General features: G+C 37.9%; 1 protein-coding gene across 2 annotated transcripts; it reads left to right on the forward strand.

Moving 5' to 3' along the window:
* The first annotated feature begins 1,856 nt into the window (after positions 1-1,856).
* shoc2 (SHOC2 leucine rich repeat scaffold protein) lies at positions 1,857-18,555 on the forward strand. Of its 2 annotated transcripts, none has more exons than XM_059336477.1 (9): positions 1,857-1,913; positions 6,626-7,697; positions 8,399-8,536; positions 8,653-8,783; positions 9,024-9,212; positions 10,613-10,735; positions 11,122-11,259; positions 11,890-12,007; positions 13,762-18,555. In XM_059336477.1, exons 2-9 carry the CDS (start codon positions 6,995-6,997, stop codon positions 13,968-13,970), a joined length of 1,749 nt encoding a protein of 582 aa, XP_059192460.1. In that variant the 5' UTR covers positions 1,857-1,913; positions 6,626-6,994; the 3' UTR covers positions 13,971-18,555. The 2 variants fall into 2 exon arrangements, with proteins under 2 accessions (XP_059192460.1, XP_059192469.1); XM_059336486.1 differs by lacking the exon at positions 1,857-1,913 and adding an exon at positions 1,988-2,046.
* Positions 18,556-20,462: the final 1,907 nt, after the last annotated feature.

Consider the following 20,462-nt stretch of genomic DNA (forward strand, 5'->3'; position numbering starts at 1 on the left):
TATCCAATTCAGCTATTTTTATGGTTATTGGTCTTGGTATGGACTGCCTTTAAATCCTACACACATGTAATAAATATAAATATTTAATTTATATTGAATATTGATTTGTTTTTAAAACCACGAGGACACATACACTGGGAATGGAATTTTTATGGACACAGTTGTCCATAAAGTTGGAATAATTCTGTTTTAAGACACAATCCTTTATTAATTGTGGTTTCATTTTCATTGTGATATGTTTGAAATAGATTGATTAATAACGTTTTGAAAAGATATACACGTTATCACATTATCACAATCCTTCCATGGAAAGAGGTAAAAAAAATATATATATTTTATTCCAACTTTATGGACAAAACTGTATTTAGAAAAAAAAGACACATCTTGTGTCCAGCAGTTCCACATTTCGAATAAAAAATATTTTCATATTCATATATTTAGGATTTCCAATGAGGAATGGGTAAATGTAAGATTTTTTTAACAAGGTAATTGAAATTTATTTGGGAAATTATATTGCTTATTTGTCTTGTTTGAGATGTCTAGGTGTTCTTTAAATACATTTTTAAAAATAATGTAGGACTTTTACTTCTTTTTTTCAACTTCTCTTTATTGGGTTTTTTCCTTTCGTTCAGATACAAAAATAAAGAAGATACATGTTAATTTATGCTTCAAATAAACACGAAAGAACAGAATGATAGTAGAAAAATAAAAGCAATAAATAAATAAAACAATAACAACAAACAAAAACCCAGGTGGAGTCAAATAAAATACAAAATAGTAATAATAACGTTTGCAAATAAAAGAAGGAGATTTAATTAGTAATAATGCAACTTGGAGGGTGTCAAGTGTTACAAAAATGTACAGTTGTTCATTTTTTCATGGGATTATATTTGGTATAATAGTCCATAAATTGCTGCCATATTGTGTAACAGGTATTTATCTTACCTCTCAGGGTGAATTTTATTTTTTTCTAACTGCAAATGTTTCATTATATCATTCATTAAAGCTTGATAGACTGGAGGAGTTTTTTGTTTCCAGTCCAGCAGAATTATTCTTCTCGCTAACAGTGTCACAAAACAAATCACATTCTTCTGGTTGTTTGATAAAGAAAGCTCCATGGCAGCTGACCCAACCCCAAACATTGCAAGAACTGGGTCTGGTTTAATATGTTTCTGGAAAATCTCAGATAAACTTTGAAATATCTTAACCCAATAGGTGGTGATGGACTTTTACATTTACTTCTAGTGGAATATCCTTATTATTGTTGTTTTTTCATGCAGAACTGAAGAGCTAGAGGGAGATTGTTTAGTTAATCAGTGTTTTATTGTCCACACTAATATTGGTAATTCTTTATTTTGAAGGTGTCTACATAAGAGAAGAGTGACATGTCATAAACATGACATGGGATGTGTCATGAACATTAATGACACTTTGAAGTAACATTATGATACTTGTCATGTCATGTTTCTGACAGGCTTGTGTGACTCTTATGTAGACACCTTCAAAATAAAGTGTTACCATATTTTGCTTAAGTCAAAAAATTGCCTAAGTCATTTATTTATATTAAGTTACATATTTTACACACAGTGTCATTACTATGCCAATAGCCTTTGTTACATCCCTTTTGAGTGAAATGGTCAATAAATGTCATATGTTAAACTTTTGGTGAAGTTTTTTTGTTTCCTGCCAAACTTGAAAAAATGACTTTTTGGCGATTATTTTAACAGGGTGACGATATGTAAATGAAGCCAATGTTTATCCAGGCATATTTGATTGTATTTCAAAGTCTCGTGATAACATTGGTTAGGCGTGCGAATGACGCAGTTTGGTGGCAGCGGAGGGAGGGAGGAGCAGAGCAGCAGAGTAGGAAAAGAGGAGGAAGCAGCAAGGATGGCGGAGTCACACCTCTGAAGGTAAAACAGTTATATTATCACATTAACAGTGGACGTTTTGCCCCCACAGCACGGTTACGCATAACTCCAGATGTAATACACTCGCCAGTGTCCTGTCGCGACGTGTGAAACGTCAAAGTGTCATTTTGCGGTGGTGAGTACGGACGCACTCTTTTGTTCAGCTCCGGAATGGCCGCTGTGTTTTTCACACTGTTTTCTTTTTTTCCTCCGCTAATATTCAACTCGGGAACGGCTCTTGTGTACTGTGTTACAGTTAGTTCGCACATTGTGTGATCCCTGCTCTGCTGGGATATCAGCTGCCTCGGCCGGCTGGTCTCTCTCTCTCTGGGTGTCTGCTGCCCGGTGGCGCTCCGCTGGCTGCAGCACAGGTTTCCCCTCCCGGTCGGACTCACGGCGGACGGGTCGGTCCTCTGCTGGGCCTACACACAGTTAGCTCGGCTTGGATTAAAGCTAACCACTGGGTGTGAGGAAACATGTCAGGGAAAGCCTCCACATCTTTTGCATCGTCTAATATATACGTTTGTTTTATCATTTCACATTGGCCGTGTCTCTTCCTTGTTTGAATCATAATATCGCTCGCTAAATTACTGTTAGCTGGCGGGCTAACTTGCTAGCAAGTTAGCAGTCTGGCATAGCTGACGTCTGCTGTTGACGTTTAGCTTAGCTTTTATTTCCTGCCTTGTTGTCAGTCGCTTTAGCAGGCTTAGTCAGTGTCCTTTCCTCTTTTTGAAGATTATTCGTTACATATATCGCCACCCTGTTAAAATAATCGCATAAGTCATTTTTTCAAGTTTGGCAGGAAACACAAAAAACTTCACCAAAAGTGACATTTATTGATCATTTCACTCAAAAAGGATGTAACAAAGGATGGCTATTGGCATAGTAATAACACTTTTAAAGTGTAAATTATGTAACATAAGAGAAATAAATGACTTAGGCGATTTTTGAACATGCCTTTGTGACTTAAGCAAGATATGGTAACACTTTATTTTGAAGGTGTCTACATAAGAGTCACACAAGCCTGTCAGAAACATGACATGACAAGTATCATGAGCATTAATGTTACTTCAAATTGTCATTAATGTTCATGACACATCCCATGTCATGTTTATGACACGCTCATGTCACTCTTATGTAGACACCTTCAAATTAAAGTGTTACCATATCTTGCTTAAGTCACAAAAGCATGTTCAAAAATTGCCCAAGTCACATTTTATTTTGACTTAGGCATAATAAAGTCACACACTTGACATAGGCGAATATATCTTTAAGGATAAAATCACATGATCTGATCAACTGAGGATGTAGGCGATTTTACCATAGGTGGCCGGCGTCATGAGATGATTTAGTTTAAAAAAAACAATTTTGGCAAAAAATTAGTTTGCCGATTATTTTAACAGTGTGACGATATTATTGTTACGCCAGTGAATAAACAGTGGCATCAGCCATGGTGTGTTTTCATTAGGTCTCCATGTTATGTAAATTAATTAATCTCGAGAGGCGACTTGACTTGCCGACCTGGTGCCGTTTTGTCGGTAATCTGTTTCCAAGGATTTGTCATTGGCACACGTAGCCTTCAAGCTAGCTGTGTCCTGTGGAGTGCTGTGTAGTAGCAGTAGCAGATAGCTGCCACCTCACCTCTGATTTGCTATTTTTCCCTCAATATTCCACTGACAGGCCGGGTTATTCCTGTTTTGTCATTTGTTAAACTTCGGCAGTAGCCTGAATCTGCAGTGCATTTTGTCATATCATAGCACTTGTTCATTTCCATTATTGTATTCTCTGATAGGCTAATGTAAGTTAATTTCTTATTCAGTCAAAAAGGCATTGTGATGGAAAAGACAGTTATGCTAAGGACTCAGTGCACTAGCATTGTCAGATGGGCCCAAGATATCCTTAATGGAAAGGTCATTAGTCTCTATGTGGGTTGCAAGTGCTATGAAGTCCAAGTATGTACTTTATGGTGGTATTGTGTTAGTGTTGATGGGCATGCATCAGCTTTTCTCTGGAACTGTAAATGAGTTGTAGTATTAACTTAACAAGAACTCATTAAATTAATGCAAGTTTTGTTCTAACACTTGCCTGTTGAGCTGACACTATCTGATGATTTTGGCCAACTTGTATCACAAGAACATCTTTAAAATGACCCCCTCCCTACACATCAGGATACTAGTCAATTGTGAAGGCTCGTGTAAAGGCTATAAATGGATTAAGAGCGTCCATCAGTAGTGCAGTTTTCTGATCAAAAGATGATTAATTGTCTAACCACCAAGTGATTCTGCTGTTAAGATAACTGGCTGCTTACATCTTTGTATATCTCTTCCCTTATGCTTAGATTGTTTAAGTTACACAGTCATTACATTTATGCACAACAAGTAGGCGTGCCTTAAACATGCCAGGGGTGGAAGTGTTAGTGAACATCATGAACCCCTGGGTCTGTGGTTTTCTAACACAGCTATTACTATTGATATTAAACCAAGAGTTTGAGCATGGGCTACTAAGCTTGATTTTTTTGCCAACAACAAATGAACTTGCTCAATTGGATGTCCAAACATAAAGTCTTTACATGCAGAGATAAATCTATGCATGCATAAATCTGTAATGTTTACATGCAGCTTGTTATAAACTGTATGATGATGTACCAGGGGAGGAACATAGAGAGTACAACCATAAAAGGAAGTTGCTTGCACAGTTTGGTTTAGATGGCCTCAGCAGATGGGCTGGCCTGGTTATTCTCATATTATGTTCTAATTATTTTGTACAGAGGTATGCCCATTACAGTCAGTGTTTGATGTTCACCTTTTTATTTACGATGGACTGAAAGAGCAGTGGATACCTTTTTTATTTACAGAACACGCTGTTAAGCATTTTGTCATGTTAGGGGTGCTGCTATTGACCCAACATTTCTTTTACCCAAAAGGTCATATGACCAGTTTTTGTGGGGACTTCATGCTTTGAAGGCCACTTCTAAAGATTACTCTCAGCAGTCCTAACCTTTTCACTTAGCTCTGATCCGAAGCCAAACCTGCCTGCCTTTTTTACCATGGCTTAGCTTGTACTAGTTAGTGCAGGAGAGCTTTACACAGTCACAGAGGAACGACAGCGACAGAGACTAAACAGAGACATGCTGCCAGATACATTCTGGCTCAGTTTGTCATGTAAAGATCCAATGAGTTGAGTGTGTTGCCTGGATGTCTTTGAGACGTAAATATTCAATGTGATTGTTGTGTTACAGGCTTCATAGGGAATGGTTAAATAGCTGAATGCATGTTTAGGTGGGGCTGTTGGCTTACAGTAATGTCAACACCCGCCATGTTTGTTTAGCAGGAGTAAGTTGGTGTTAGGTTATGCTCAGTACATTCAACTGATTTGCGTGGACTGGCACATCGCAGTACTGACAACCCACCAAACCTGTTAAAATGTTAGCTTCTTTCTTTCTTTAGTCTCATGAATAAGAAAGAATATTCCAGGCTATTAGGGCTCTGTTTTTACTGTATTTGTGTGTTTCTCTCTACATATGCAGCACACATAGCCCACCGAAAGCTCAACTTAAAACGAGTTCATGTGATAGTTTATACACAATTTAATGTTTTGTGTAGTATGCATTAAGGCTTGTGCAGGCTCTTTTTGAGATACTTTCTTTCCAGCATGAAAAAGTTTTCAACAGCAGGTCTTTAGAGGTGTGTTCACCAGCAGAAGTTCACTGTAATCAGGCAAAAATGAGGAAATAGCCAATGGTGTCCCTGCATGCATCACTTTTTGCCACACACCTTTTTGCCATTCTTTAGTGTTTGACACTCCTTATTGCTGTTTGCTTTTGTACACTTATTGTCACTGCTGTGCAGTACCAGTTTTCTAACAGAGGGAATTGGTATTTTTTGAATGCAGCCCACTAGAGCAAATATATAACAGATCAGAAAAGAATTGGGTTTAACGTTGTCACGACTCACGATCATTTCATTAAGAGATGTTTGGATTGATTCCGAAATTGTGGACAATCAACAGCAACAAATTGTCATGGAAGCCAGTTCGGCTACGTGGGCACGTTAGTGCATGAGTCCCTGTGTGTGTCCCACTTGCCGCCGCCCTCCACTGCTCTCATACGACAGTTATCGCTGATAACACCTTCTCTTCCCACCCATCAGTCCTCCCCTCAGGTTACACTGTTAGCTCTGTCCCCACTGTTTTTAGGACTGGTAGCAGTGGCATTAGCACTGTTAGCTGCTAGCTGCCGGCTCACCATGTTGAGATTCATGTGCAGGCAATTGATAGGCTCTGAATTTTAATTGAATAGTTATTTTGGAATATATATATATCAGTGAAATATCTGTTACAGTATAGGCAATTTATTAAATTTTCTTCCCAGTGTTATCCTCACTGTCTAACTGTGAAGCATATTTGGATCTGTGTTCCCTACAAAAGAACCTGTTTACTATAAATTGTGGCGAGCAGTGACTTCTTTTAGTAGGAAACATAACATGTTTTAAATCCACAAGGGCAGAAAATCCAGTTGAAACTTTTAAATTTGTTTTGCTCCATCAGTCTATTTCTTTCTGTAAATTGGCAGGAGACAAAAAGGATTTGCTTTAGGAAAATATTGTGTCTATAGTGTCTGAAATTATTGAAAAAAATGTGAAGATACTGGTCCAGATATTTTCAGACAGACCACTTGTGTAAATCTGAACAAAATTTATTTTTCTTTTCCCCAACAGCAAATCTTCAAGGGATTTAAAAAGAACCTTGATGACCTTTGCAGCCTGAAAGAACTTGTATCCGAAGGTCCTGGGATTGTATGCAGTTCAAACACTTAAGCATGTGGCCCATGGGTGCCACAGTCCAGCTACTTCAAAGGATTTTTTCTCCCATGGCATTTTAACAAAGGAACAAAGTATCAAAAGTATCCAAAAAAACCTCTGGATCACAAGGCCTTTATTTCAAGGATAATCATAAATGTGTGGGCCTTTACAGGGATGTTTTCTTTAAAAGCCTCCTTGGCTGTCTGTGTCTCTTTTTTCCCAAATAAGTAACCTGACAAGAGAGACTCCCATGAGCAACTCTGCAGGAGGCCCGATAACGTCGACATGAGTAGTACTTTAGGCAAAGAAAAAGATTCGAAAGAAAAGGACCCCAAAGGTGGTCCAGCGGGGAAAGAAAGGGAAAAGGATGCCAAGGCTCTCGCCGGCCTAGTCAAGGATGGTGGCAAAGAAACGAAGACCAAAGGGAAAGATGCCAAAGAAGGAAAGAAGGACACCAGCAGCTCAACACCGGGTGTTGCCTTCTCTGTTGACAATACAATAAAACGGCCAAACCCGGCACCAGGTACGCGTAAGAAGTCCAGCAATGCCGAGGTGATCAAAGAGCTCAACAAGTGCCGGGAGGAAAACTCGATGAGACTGGACCTATCTAAACGGTCCATTCACATGCTGCCCACCTCCATTAAGGAGTTGACGCAGCTGGCTGAACTCTACTTATACAGCAACAAGCTGCAGAGCTTGCCGGCGGAGGTGGGCTGCCTATCAGGCCTGGTCACTTTGGCCCTGAGTGAGAACTCCCTGACTAGTTTGCCTGACTCCCTGGACTCCCTTAAGAAGCTTCGAATGCTCGACCTCCGGCACAACAAGCTGAGAGAGATACCGGCTGTTGTCTACCGGCTGACATCACTGACCACGCTGTACCTGCGATTCAACCGCATCACAACCGTGGAAAAGGACATCCGAAACCTATCGAAGCTCACAATGCTCAGCATTCGTGAGAACAAGATTAAGCAGCTGCCCGCGGAGATAGGTGAGCAAAACGTATTGGTAAAGACAAGCCTCGTGGCTGTAAGAAATCAAATAATTTTTAGAGGTAGTTTGCTACCATTGGGTTTATAGCATTAAGCTAGTGTTATTTTCCACTCAGTCTAGGTCATCTTATCCTCATAATGCATTTTCACATCTCATTCTGTTGAGCACAACATTGTTATACTATGCTGGGCCCTAGCACCAATGGTCATTGAGCACACACAATGGATGTCTTCAGTACAGCAGAGTAGGGCATGGTGATAATTCAATATGATAATTTGTCCACTTTCAATGGAATCATATTATATTATATATATATATTGAGATCTGATACTCAATTATGTAATCTAAATTGATAATACCAAGCACATGCTACCTCAGATTTCAGAATAGCTAGTGTATGGCTGGGTATACTTATTTTTTCTCAAAAAATTTTGTTTATTTTTCATTAAAGTTGTTAATAAAATATGGGGGAAAATCTCAATACTTTTGATCTGTCAAGTATTTAATTCACACAGGAGTATACCCAAATAGGATTTAATTTTTAGAAAACATGCTGTATCATGACATTTATCATTATCGAGATAGTAAATTACCTCTGGTTAGAAGAATATGGTCATCTCCCAGTCCTGCTGCAGACGGTGTGTTACTGAAAATGGTTTCATCTTGAATTAGCTAAATTTGGTGTGTATCATTTTGCAGGGGAGCTATGCAACCTCATAACTCTGGATGTTGCCCATAACCAGTTGGAACACCTACCGAAGGAGATTGGGAATTGCACACAGATAACCAACCTCGACTTGCAGCACAATGAGCTCTTGGACCTCCCAGAGACTATAGGTAATCTAAGTTTTTTATTTTAGGACTCAAACGAAAAGGTATTGTTTGGACTCCAGCTAGATTTGATAAATGTAAAGGTTAAAAAAAGTCATAACGTTTTGCTTTTTTCATTGTAGGCAACTTGGCAAGCATAAATCGCCTAGGTCTGCGATACAATAGATTGTCAGCCATCCCCAGATCATTAGCCAAATGTCGAGAACTGGAGGAGCTAAACCTTGAGAACAACAACATTTCGGTGTTGCCGGAGGTAAGTGGGATGATAAATAGATTTATTTCAAATACAATTTCCACGTAAATAAAAAATAATGAATGATCACTTGCAGTCTTCATTTCTATTGTGCCTTCATTAACTATTTCCCGAAATGCTCTCTAAAATGCAAAAACAAATTGACAAGCAACAAAGTTATATTGTGTTCACTTAAATTCAACTTGTGATACCTGTCCTTACCATATGGTTTCTGTCATGTGTGTTGTTGTGCTTGATCAGGGCCTATTGTCAAGTTTGGTCAACCTGACCAGCCTAACACTGGCAAGGAACTGCTTCCAGTCGTACCCTGTGGGTGGACCATCCCAGTTCTCCACCATCTACTCCCTCAACATGGAGCACAACCGCATCAACAAGATCCCCTTTGGTATCTTCTCCAGGGCCAAAGTGTTGAGCAAGCTTAACATGAAGGTATATATATGCATGTTTGTCTGTGAAATGAGTGAGATAAATTCTTATGTCAGCCACTTTGTCTGCTTGAGACTTTTGTCTTTTGCCAAAGTCAGGTGTGTCTTTTGATTAATAGACCTTTTTTGGACCTTTTTTTTAAATAAAAGACATTTTGACTTTTCACAATAGAAGGCAGGTCATACTAATAACATTAACAGTGGCTCTGTTCCATTCAATTTTCCTGTGAGCCAGCGTGTACAATACCATAACTCAATTCAGCCATCTTTTTTTATTCACACCTCTGAATTTCCTGCTGTGACATGTCAAAATATCTTCAATGAAAAAGGCCTGTGGGAACACGTGAGATAGCATTGGACCTTCTTGTCATACCTGAGCTATATTGTGTCAGAAACACAAATAATGCACTGTCATTATTTATATAGGAGCTATATTTCATATGTGGAATGTAAACCTTCCTGTAGGTCTTTGGCAGTTTTTCACTGTAAGCTTAGCTAAATTTATAACACAGCTGAGCTGGTCCAATGAAGCATATTTCATTATTTTAAAGAAACTTAGTTGTCCATTTCAAATTGTCTATTTTCAAAGGTGGTTGTTTTGATGAAAAGTAGTGCAGGAAATTTTTAAATTAAATTCTCAATTTAAAAGTAGTGCACAGATAGCTGGATCTGATGGTGCAAGTTAAATGCAAGTTGTGCCACTTTAAAGGTATACTATGTTGAATTTAATGTTTACAAACAGTAAGCAACAATTCTTTCATAGTATGCCTTTTATTCATCACCATAGAGCAAGGCTGCACAATATATTGTTTCAGCGTCAATGTGCGAATGTGTCATACTACAACATTTTTAGTTGGCCCTGGATAAGCAGATGAAAATGGATGGATGGCTGTATGTGGATGTATTTTTGTCTAATACTGTACAGCCCTACCGTAGAGTGGAACCTAGTTTTTAAAACTAAAACTCTACTCCTTAAAGAATTGTCACTAGCACTTATTGATGCACTAATAGCTCTTTTTGCACTATACCTTGATTGTTTGCTTTTATTCTTCCTGTAAGTCGCTTTGGATAAAAGCGTCTGCTAAATGACTAAATGTAAAAAAAAAAAACACACAAAAAAGCCTATTGGCTCATATTTATCTTAACTGTTGTTCAGACAGCACCTCTTTGAAAGTTTTTAATGCCTGTGCAGTCCTTAAGCCAGGACTGCACAGGCATTAAAAACCTTTAACTTTTTTCTTGGTGGATGTAGGTTGGATTTCCACTGGAAACTTTTTTTTTCCCCTGGCATCAGGTCACACATCTGTCATAGTGCAGTTGTCTATGCAGCCACTTTAACAGCACTGTCCTTGTGTTTACCTTCCCGAGTTGTGAACCTAATAAAGGTATGCTATTCTTCTTCAGGACAACCAGTTAACATCTCTGCCATTGGACTTTGGCACATGGACAAGTATGGTCGAGCTTAACCTGGCCACCAATCAGCTGACGAAGATCCCAGAGGACGTCTGTGGTTTAGTCTCTTTGGAGGTAAATCTAGCATACACATGTAGTAGAAATGTAGCTTGCCAGTGCAGCACCCAGAGAGCTTATTGAAGAAGGGGACAGTCTCATCACATGAGTTGAATATTTTGTGGAACCAATAAGTTTTAGCTGAAATTAGGGCTCAGAAAATATTGCTGGAACTTAGAACACATTATTAAACATGAATATTATTGGAGAAGTGCAGTGAGTTTTCCTTTTCCTTTTATTGTTTTCACTACAATCCACATTTTTCCATTTCTTCCTGGATTATCTCAAATGTTTTCATGGAGATTTGATTATTCTGTGTCATGATTGCTTGCGTCACTTTTTTTTTCTTGACCTGTTTTTCTTTTTGTGAAAAAAACAAACAACTTTTGTCATTGTCTTCACAGGTGTTAATATTGTCGAATAATCTTCTCAAGAAGTTACCACATGGTATTGGGAATTTGAGAAAGCTTCGGGAGCTCGACTTGGAGGAAAACAAGCTGGAATCTCTACCTAATGAAATAGCTTATCTTAAAGATTTACAAGTAAGTTGTCCAAAATACAGTTTCCTTCATTATATTTGGAGCTCTTTATTATTGTTGTTTTTGTTTTCAGGATATTGTAGTACCTGGTTAGGGCTATTGGAGTCTTAGCTGAAAGTATTTGTTCAGGCTAATTTTCAGCTCATGGATGAGGAGCCCTATAAGTAGATATGGAAAAGAAAATCAGATTTTGAAGAAGAAGAACTGTAGCAGTGTCGTACACTGCAGGAGATGGCGGTGTTTTCTTGTTCTAACACTGGACCAGTAATTGGATCAGGAAGCTTGAATCAGGCAAAGTCTTGATTGGTATCAACACAATTTAAACAATTCACAATCCTTGGCTAGTGGATTGAAAGATACTCAAAGTGATGTAGATTCATTACAATAAACCAAAAATTGGGAGCGTAATCACTGGCTATATTGAGCTTGTTTTAGATTTAAGGCAAGAGTGACTGGATGTGTTGTCCACCCATTAGATAATAATCCACAGTTGGTCTCTATGAGGACAATAGTGTTGGATATTTTTTGGCGATAAATGGCTTGATTGTAATTATACTTAGCGATGCAATGCAATCCTCATTTAATCTTACGTTTTGGAGCACATTATAAACTGTTCTCTTACTTTCTCCTTAGAAACTGGTGTTGACAAATAATCAGCTGACCACGTTACCCAGAGGCATCGGCCACCTCACCAACCTGACTCATCTTGGTTTGGGGGAGAACCTGCTGCAACACCTCCCAGAGGAGATTGGTGAGTCCTTTCTTCACACCTCAAAATACTTAGATCAGTAGCATGCTCAGATAATCTGTTCAGGGCTGGAAAAGTTGTTGCATTACTAATCGGAGGACATCCAGCGATGATGGGGAAACAGGGCATGACTCTGCAAAGAGTGAAAGTAAAAGTAGTTGGTTACCCTGCTTAGAGGTTGGAGTTGCACCCCGTTGCCTGCAGCTCTTCATCTAAAAGCTCACTGTTGCTGCTCCTGACTGTTAATTACTCGCTGCAATATTTCAAACTGATGCGCTAACAAAAATGCTGAATGTTTTGTAGACACATTTTTGATGAACGATTGCGGTCTGGGTCAGTGTCACTGACAAACACATTGCATTTACTGTTACTACTTAAAAACAAAAATCAGCCTGTGTTTTGCCAGTAAGATGCTTTTTATGTGAAGCTGCCGCATTAGGAAATGTCAGGTTTGCATTAGGAGTAACTTAATGCAGCATTTTTTCTGGGGAAAACAGGTCACTGAAACCTGGCAACTTTAACAGAATGGACGCACAGAGAAAAAGCTGTGCAGCATTAAAATGCTAATTTAGAATTAGAATGTCAACAAGCAAAGCCTTAACTGTTGGGTACAGACCTAGATAAATGTGTGCATAATTTAAGTAAATAATACTAGATTATGGTACGCTCCTGAAAGACAGAAATTGAATATTTTATTTTTTGCTATCGACAAATCTAAAAAGTTGGTGCCATTTAAAAAAAATGTAATTTAAAGAATTCGCTGTGCCTATTTTAAGTTTAAAGCTTACCATTGTTTTTTTTTATTAAAGCTAAATTTAACCATTAGGAATTAAGAGCTTAACAAGATGTCCCACCTCTGAGCCTTTCTCCAAGTGATTGGTCCAACATGGTGTGGCTGGTGACTACTGAGGTTTAGCTACAGATTAAAATCGGTGGAGGAAGAAGCTAAAGGTGAAGTATTTTTAGAGTATTCAGACTGGACCAAGAACTGAGTTATAACAGGCACTGGAGGTAGCCAGTAGGTTGCCGTTAGAAACGACTACAAATCAATTCATTTTTAATACGACCGTATAAAGTCTGTCAACTTCATCACTAATAGCTTGTCATTTAAAAAAAGGGCTACTACAATGTGTTTTACCATGTCCTCTCTATCCAGGCAAAGCACGACTAATTGATACAGTACTACAGCATATGTAGCATTATACCTGAAATGATTAGTTGATGGACAGTAAATTGTCAAAATAGCTGGGGATAAAACAAGGAAATTGTGATGAGCATTTTCTTCCACATTTTTTTTATATTAAATGGTTGATCAAGAAAAAATTGGCAGAATAATCATAAGCATTACTTGTAGCGGGTTGAGATGCATTAAGCTGTATTACTACTTCATATGTACTCGAATCTCCTCGAAAAACAACAGAAAAAATCTACTTTGTATCTACTAACTTATCAATACTTAGGCGGAACAACAATTATAAAGTGAAAGCTCCTTCAGCAGATGTGATGTATCCTGTTACAAGAGTAAGGAGAGTTGATCGATAAGACGGAGGACTTGGTGTCTAAATGGAAAGCGGAAGTCCCTATGTTTTGATCAAAGTAAGGGAACAGCTAAAGCTCTACATTTAAGGATCAAAGTTACTGTTCTAAAGATATTAAGCAAAGCAAAGAATATATTTTCTTGTTACACTAATGTTAATGTGAGTCTATAATCCTGTGGGAAAATGTCCTTTCTCAACTCAATTGACATATTTTGTCAGGTACACTGGAGAACTTGGAGGAACTGTACCTCAACGACAACCCCAACCTGCACAGCCTCCCGTTCGAGCTGGCCCTCTGCAGCAAGTTGTCCATCATGAGCATCGAGAACTGTCCCCTCAGCCACCTGCCGCCACAGATTGTCGCAGGAGGCCCCTCCTTCATCATCCAGTTCCTCAAGATGCAGGGACCATACCGTGCCATGGTCTGAGCCAAGAGCAGCTCAATCCCAGTCCTACTTGACTCCAAACCCTCCACTTGCTCTGCTCCCACTCGCCTGCCCGCCCCCATCACGTGTATCATACGCTGTAAAGAAAACAGACTCGCCACACTCAGCGTCAGGGGCAAATACAGGGAGGAGGAAGAAAATGTTTCTTTCACCATCCTCGGGCAGAAATGAGGCGATTCGTCGGAGACTTGACTTCTGTGTTACTCCAGAGTTTATCACGGTCATTTTAGGACCCCAGCCACCCCCGCTCATGTTTCATTCCGAATCATACAGGAGGAAAATATTTCCATCTCTTTGCCAAAACTGAAGATATATAAAGTTATATATATTGAGTAACTGTGAGCTAAGTGGCAAGTCTTTTAACCATATAAATCGTGCTCCCATTGCCAACGTATTTACAGTAATTACAAGCATCTATTATGTGAGCAAGGATACAATTGTATGCAAAAACAAACAAAAAAAGTCTTGGAACTACACATTTACTGCTGCTGCCGTAATTTTAACTTTGTCATCTTGTTATATTTTCTTTTGATATTCACTTTTTTTTTTACATCACTTTCGCTCAAGATAACTTATGTTAACTGCTTCTTGACCACAGAGAACAAAGGTCTAATGATGGCGTGTTTATAATTTTTTTTTTTTTTTTTTTACCTCTATGTTTATTTTTGAAAACTGTGCCTATGTTTAGAGTGATCCAGTGGTTCATTTCTAAACACAATTGTCCATGAGAATACAAAGATATAAATTATTTCAATAATTCTTTTTTTTTTATTACTGCTGTTTTTACTTTAGTTTTTTTCCTTTTTTTAGTGTTCCTTTTGCTGTTGCATTAATCTGTTAAACCAAGCGATATCAGTTGTAAAATAGGGTGATTGGAGATCTTTTTAACAAATAGCAGCAGTAGTTGTTAAACATTAAGCTAGTAGTGTATACATATGAGAAATGCCAATCATACATGCTTGAAAAAAGAAAAGCAAGTTGGACTTTTCTCCAAAACGGGCGGTGCTGTCACCCCCGTCTATATTTGCTTTTGTGTGACAAAAAGGTATTGAAAAAAGTCAAACCTACACAGGTGATGGGATAAATGATGAGATGTTTTTATATATGTATACAAATCCTGGTCGTTGCCTTGAGTGCAATTTTTAGTTATGTTTACTGGTTTGATATTATCTTCAGTGTTGGGCTGCATAGCTGTCATTCAATTGATCATTGACCAACATATCAAGCATTTTTAAAACGACATTATCTGGAGCAAGCGGTGAGTATCAGTTAAACATTGACAGATAACACTTCCTTTTTTGTTAATATCCTTAATTTCTCTGTAGTTTTGTTTTTGACAGGGTCTCCTAAGAATCTTAAATACATGATGGAAAATGTTACCTTGATTTAGATTCGTAATTTAATTTTCTTTTTATATATATATATATCTTCTTTTGTCCCACACTGTCCCAGCAATGCTGCTGCTCTTATGCACTTTTTTAAAAAGACATTGGCATCCTCTATATTAGGAAAAAAACACACAGTAGCCTCTCATTGGTTATTTTGAATGGGGGCATTTTGTTTCATAAAGTATTTTATCTGTTAAACAAACGGTTTATCATGTAAATTTGTATCAATTAAATATAAATGTTGAGTTTAGCGTGCTCAGAATATACTTTCTTTGGGGAAGTTTTATCCTGTCAATCTTAAAGGAACTTGCTCTCTTGAACTGTAAAAGGGTCTGTGTGGCTATGAGATGTTTTAAGATTCCCATATCCTGCTTTCTCCATTGCAAGCAAAATGGCTTATTGCAGTTCAGATCAGCGTTGTTTATTTTAAATCAATTTACATTGAGTGTTTTCTTTTTTCTAAATGATGAAATGTGTATTCAGTTAGTATTATTTCAAGTGACTGTACATTAAAAATCCCAACAAAAGGTAATCAAACCAAACATTTTTTTTTCTTTTTGAAAATGTGTTGCATCCCAGCTCTATATTCAATCATGATTCTGTTTTGTATTGAAACGTGTGGGTCTACTTTTTTTGCAGCAGCTTGGTGTGTTTAAGTGGGCTGTGGTTCGGTCTCCTCCACGGAGGAGGCCTGAGTGATGAGAGCGCCACAGCTCACCTCGGGGTGGGGCCGGGTCGGGGGAAACGATGTACCGCTGCTTCTAATTTACCAGCAGAACCTGTTGCTGCTTTTCGTGGACTGAAACATAATGCTGTACGAGACGGGGAGGGCAGGAGGCGGGAAAGATCCACTCCCAACACTGATACAGACTTCACTCGAGAAACCTGACGAGGGACAAATCCACTGACCTTTTCGATTTGGCGTCAGGCCCGGTGGTTTTCTCACAGATCAAATCGTTTGGACACAACGATGAGACAACACAACAAGGTGCATATTTGAGCTTAACGCAGTTACAGTACAAGACTGTCGGAAAAAGACAAAAAAAAATTGTAAAAAGGGCTTTCTGTGTTCACGCTCAACAACACACCGGAGGCATTGCATTCCTGGGTTTTCTATAAAAGCTTTGGAAGTTTCTTTTTTTGTGTATTTACTTTTAGCTGTAAACAATTGTGTGAAAAATGCCTTCAACAAGTACTCAAAAGTGAGATGTGCATTAGGTATGCAGCGAGAGTGCTGTGACCCATTTTTACATTCAGTCTCTGTTTTTACTTTTTTCATGTGCCATTTTGCAAGGTTGAGAATGCCAGTGTATGAAGACGCAGAGGATGATTGATGGGAGGCGGGACGGAGACTGAACTGGGCTAATCTACCGGAGAGCATTTATCAGATCCTGGAATGTAGTTTTAACGTGCTGTGTGGAGGAGACGGAGATCACCCACTGACTGACGCGTTCAGTTCAAAGGTGTGACTTGTTGGATCAAAAACGATGACGACGTATTGCATACTGGTGCATCCAAAATAATTGGAGTATAATTGGTGTTTATTTTTCTATTGTCTGTGATTTTAGGCTGTGGAGAGCATCGCAGAATCAAAGTCATTTAGCTCCTTTTGCTTTTTATTCTGGATCACACAACTTGTCTTTTTCTTGCCTGGTTATTTTGTACAGGAAACAAGCATGTTGAACACATATTTGACATGATTTGTCTGGGTCAGAATCGGGCGTTTTTGCATAGAGGACTTGGATTTAGTGGCTATTTGGTGTATCTGCAAATGCTCCCTTTTTGTATATTGCAAAGGGTATCGAAGCATTGTGTGGCAATGCTTATCCTACTTAATCTACATTGACAAGCAGCCTTAATGGTCTTTTTTTATGTGTTTGTTTGGCTATTCCTTGTGTCTATGGCCACTGACTGTACTTGATGACAAGCAACTGGTCGTTACAGTGTAAATTTGGGTCTAGTTTCTTTCTGTCTTATTTTTCCTTTTACTCTGTACAGTAATCTGACGTTACGGTAGACTCAGTATTACGAACTCTGTAATGTGATGGGAGTTTTACAAAAAGACAGAGTGCAATGGAAGATAATGCCATTATGCTACCAAGTGAGTGGATGTGCATTAGCTTGCATCTCACTTGTCTTTGGCATTAAAGGGGAATTCCAGCAAAACTGGCTTGCATTTTTTTTCTGCAAAGGCAGGGCCTTTTCTATTTGAAATTACTACATATTTCTTTTTCATACATTTTCTCAAAAGTCATCAGGTTTGAGTTAGAAGATTGTCCAAGTTTCAACAATCTCAGACTAAGTGGATGTCACATAATTTTATTTCCCCTGATGTTGCAGACTTTTGTTTTTACTACATCTATATAAAGAATCTGCAAAAAACAAACCTGAGTTTTTTCGATGCTTCAGGTCGATGTTGTAGAAACATATTCTTCATGTTGAGAGCACATAACTACATAAATACACTGTTTGTAATTAAACCAAGCCACTTTTGATGGAAGGGCCCTTTTAATGCGAAGCCGCCAGCTCTTTCTCTGACGTGAATCCCACCCACTCACACCCCCTGCTATCGTATCTCCATACATTTACTTGACTGCCTTATGTGCACCAAGCAAAACCTTTATGACCGTTTGATTTAATCAACAAAGACAGATAATCACTTTTCTTCTTTTCTTTCTGTAATGCCAGTAAAGGGATCTGGGTCCACGGATTGAACAGATGTTGAAAGTTTTTGGGTCAGTTGTCTCTTGACTGGATGAGCAGATGCAGACATGACTACCTCTATGTGAGTCTTCATTGCTAACCACAGTGACCAAGATCCAGTCTGAGGTGTTTCTACCTGTGTACATACAAAGCCGCGTGTTGGGAAGCAGGAACGTGGATTTGGACTAGCAATTCAACCACAATTTGTTTTACTAAGCATCCTTTTATTGTTTTATTTCGGTTATATGCCTTTACTAAGTATTATTTGGCAAATGAAAAAAAAGAGGAAAAATTTGTGTGCTTGGTTGTAAATGACAAACTTAATCAATGCCGCCCCATTGTAAGACAGTTATCCTGAAACCAACTAGTTGCAGAGTGCTACTTTGCAAATGAGTGAAAATGACCATGTTTGGTGATGTTCTGTATGTACATACATCTTTTTAACTGTAATAAACTGATAAATATTTACAAATTTATTATGAGTTGCATGTCTATATTTCAGATTCACTAAAAATTCAACAAAAAGGTGGGATGAGATTAATTAGTTCATGTATTATTGTTGTTAATGAAAAAAATGTTGTCATTCGAAACACCACACAGGTACTAGGGCTGTTTATTGGCAACAATGTGATGATTCAATCCAATATATTTCGATTTTTACAAAATCTAGTTTTAGGAAAGAATGCTCCATCATGTGCATAAAATCAGAGTAAATGTACTTTTTTTTAATGCAATTTGAACAGTTGATATCTGCAGTTGCATTTATCACAGTCCCTGTAACATCCAACATCATAGCACTACCTTTTAATACTCATTTTTGCAAGTAAACTATGAAATAAAAAATGGATGCAGTGTTTCTGAGAACAGATACAGTATCACGATACGTAATGTTGCGGCACTCTGCAAGTGATTTCAAACTTGTTGATATCCATTTTTTTTATTGATATCCAAAGCTTTTAATGACATTTTTTAAACTTTAATCAAGATTTTATTATGTAAGATTTGTCTTTTGGATTTTTTCTTTTGCAAACACTTGCTGACAGAATGAAAAAAATATCAAATCAAGTGACTCCCACTATAGTAAACCGTGAACTGAAAAAAAGTAATTCTATAGTATGTCGATTTTTTTCAAAAATGGTCAAATTTTTAAATGCCTAAAATGCTAGAAATGGGTCAATTATACTCTGTGTCTATGTGGTAGTATAGTTTGTCCAAAAATAGCGAAAAAAACACCATATTGTGGGATGTCTAAAAATGAACCCCTCAAAAAAGTCATACTATAGTATGTCGATTTTTGACCAAAAAAAGTCAAATTTTAAAATTCCTAAAAAGGCTTGAAATAGGTCGATTATAGTCTGTTGATACATATTAGAACATTATATGGCCAGAAATGACAGAAAAACACCATATTATGCGATGTCCAAAAACTGAAAAAAGTTATACTACAGTAGGCCTATGTCGATTTTTGTAAAAAAAAATGTCAAATTTTAAAATGCCTAATAATGCTAGAAACGGCCCAATTATACTCTGTTGATAAATGTGGTAGTAGTGTGTCCAAAAATAGCGAAAACACACAATATTATAAAAAGTCATACTATAGTATGTTGATTTTTGTCAAAAATGGTCAAATTTTAAAATGCCTAAAGATGCTAGAAATGGGTCAATTATAGTCTGTTGACACATATTAGACAGGCCCCCCAGGATTCCGCGATCGAAGAATTTTCCGCTGACACCTAAACGCATCGTGGAAAGTTTAAATCACCGCGTAAAACGGAAAGTCCCCGGAATTGCCACATGTTGACATGACAAGTTGTTTGCTCCTGACACTGACAGATGTGAAGGTAATCTTAATATTGAATAAATCTTAATTGACTGCTGTCAACCTAATTGCACTGAAGGTAATTTCTGTTATAGTTTTTAAAAAAAACAGGACAACTTGAATGTATTACGTTTCTGCATTGAACACTTGAATAAATGGGTTGTATTTTTCAATAATTGTATGCCTTCCTTTGATCTGTTGGAAATATTAAGATTTTTGCACAAAAAAAAACTAGTCTCAAAGTCCACCGCGGAATTTAACAAAAATTCCATTTGAGAATGTGATCCTGGGTGGCCTGCCTTTTCACAAACACATACAATGCATGATATGTAACGGTATAAAGAGCAGGGGGCACAAGTATTTTTTTATTCCTGTGGTGTTATTTCAGGATCCTGAGCTGTGTCTGTGCTCCAGTGCAACACCGCCCCCTGCTGGTCAATCACAGGCTTAATATTATTGAAACAGCCTGCATTTCTCTCTCTAAATCCGAAAGCTCTGCCTCTAAAGAAAATTATAGCATTCTTACCACCTGAAAGTCTCTTATGTCAAACAAATGATTCGTCT

The sequence above is a fragment of the Centropristis striata genome, chromosome 1, assembly GCF_030273125.1.
Source record: "Centropristis striata isolate RG_2023a ecotype Rhode Island chromosome 1, C.striata_1.0, whole genome shotgun sequence".
NCBI classification, from domain to species: domain Eukaryota; kingdom Metazoa; phylum Chordata; class Actinopteri; order Perciformes; family Serranidae; genus Centropristis; species Centropristis striata.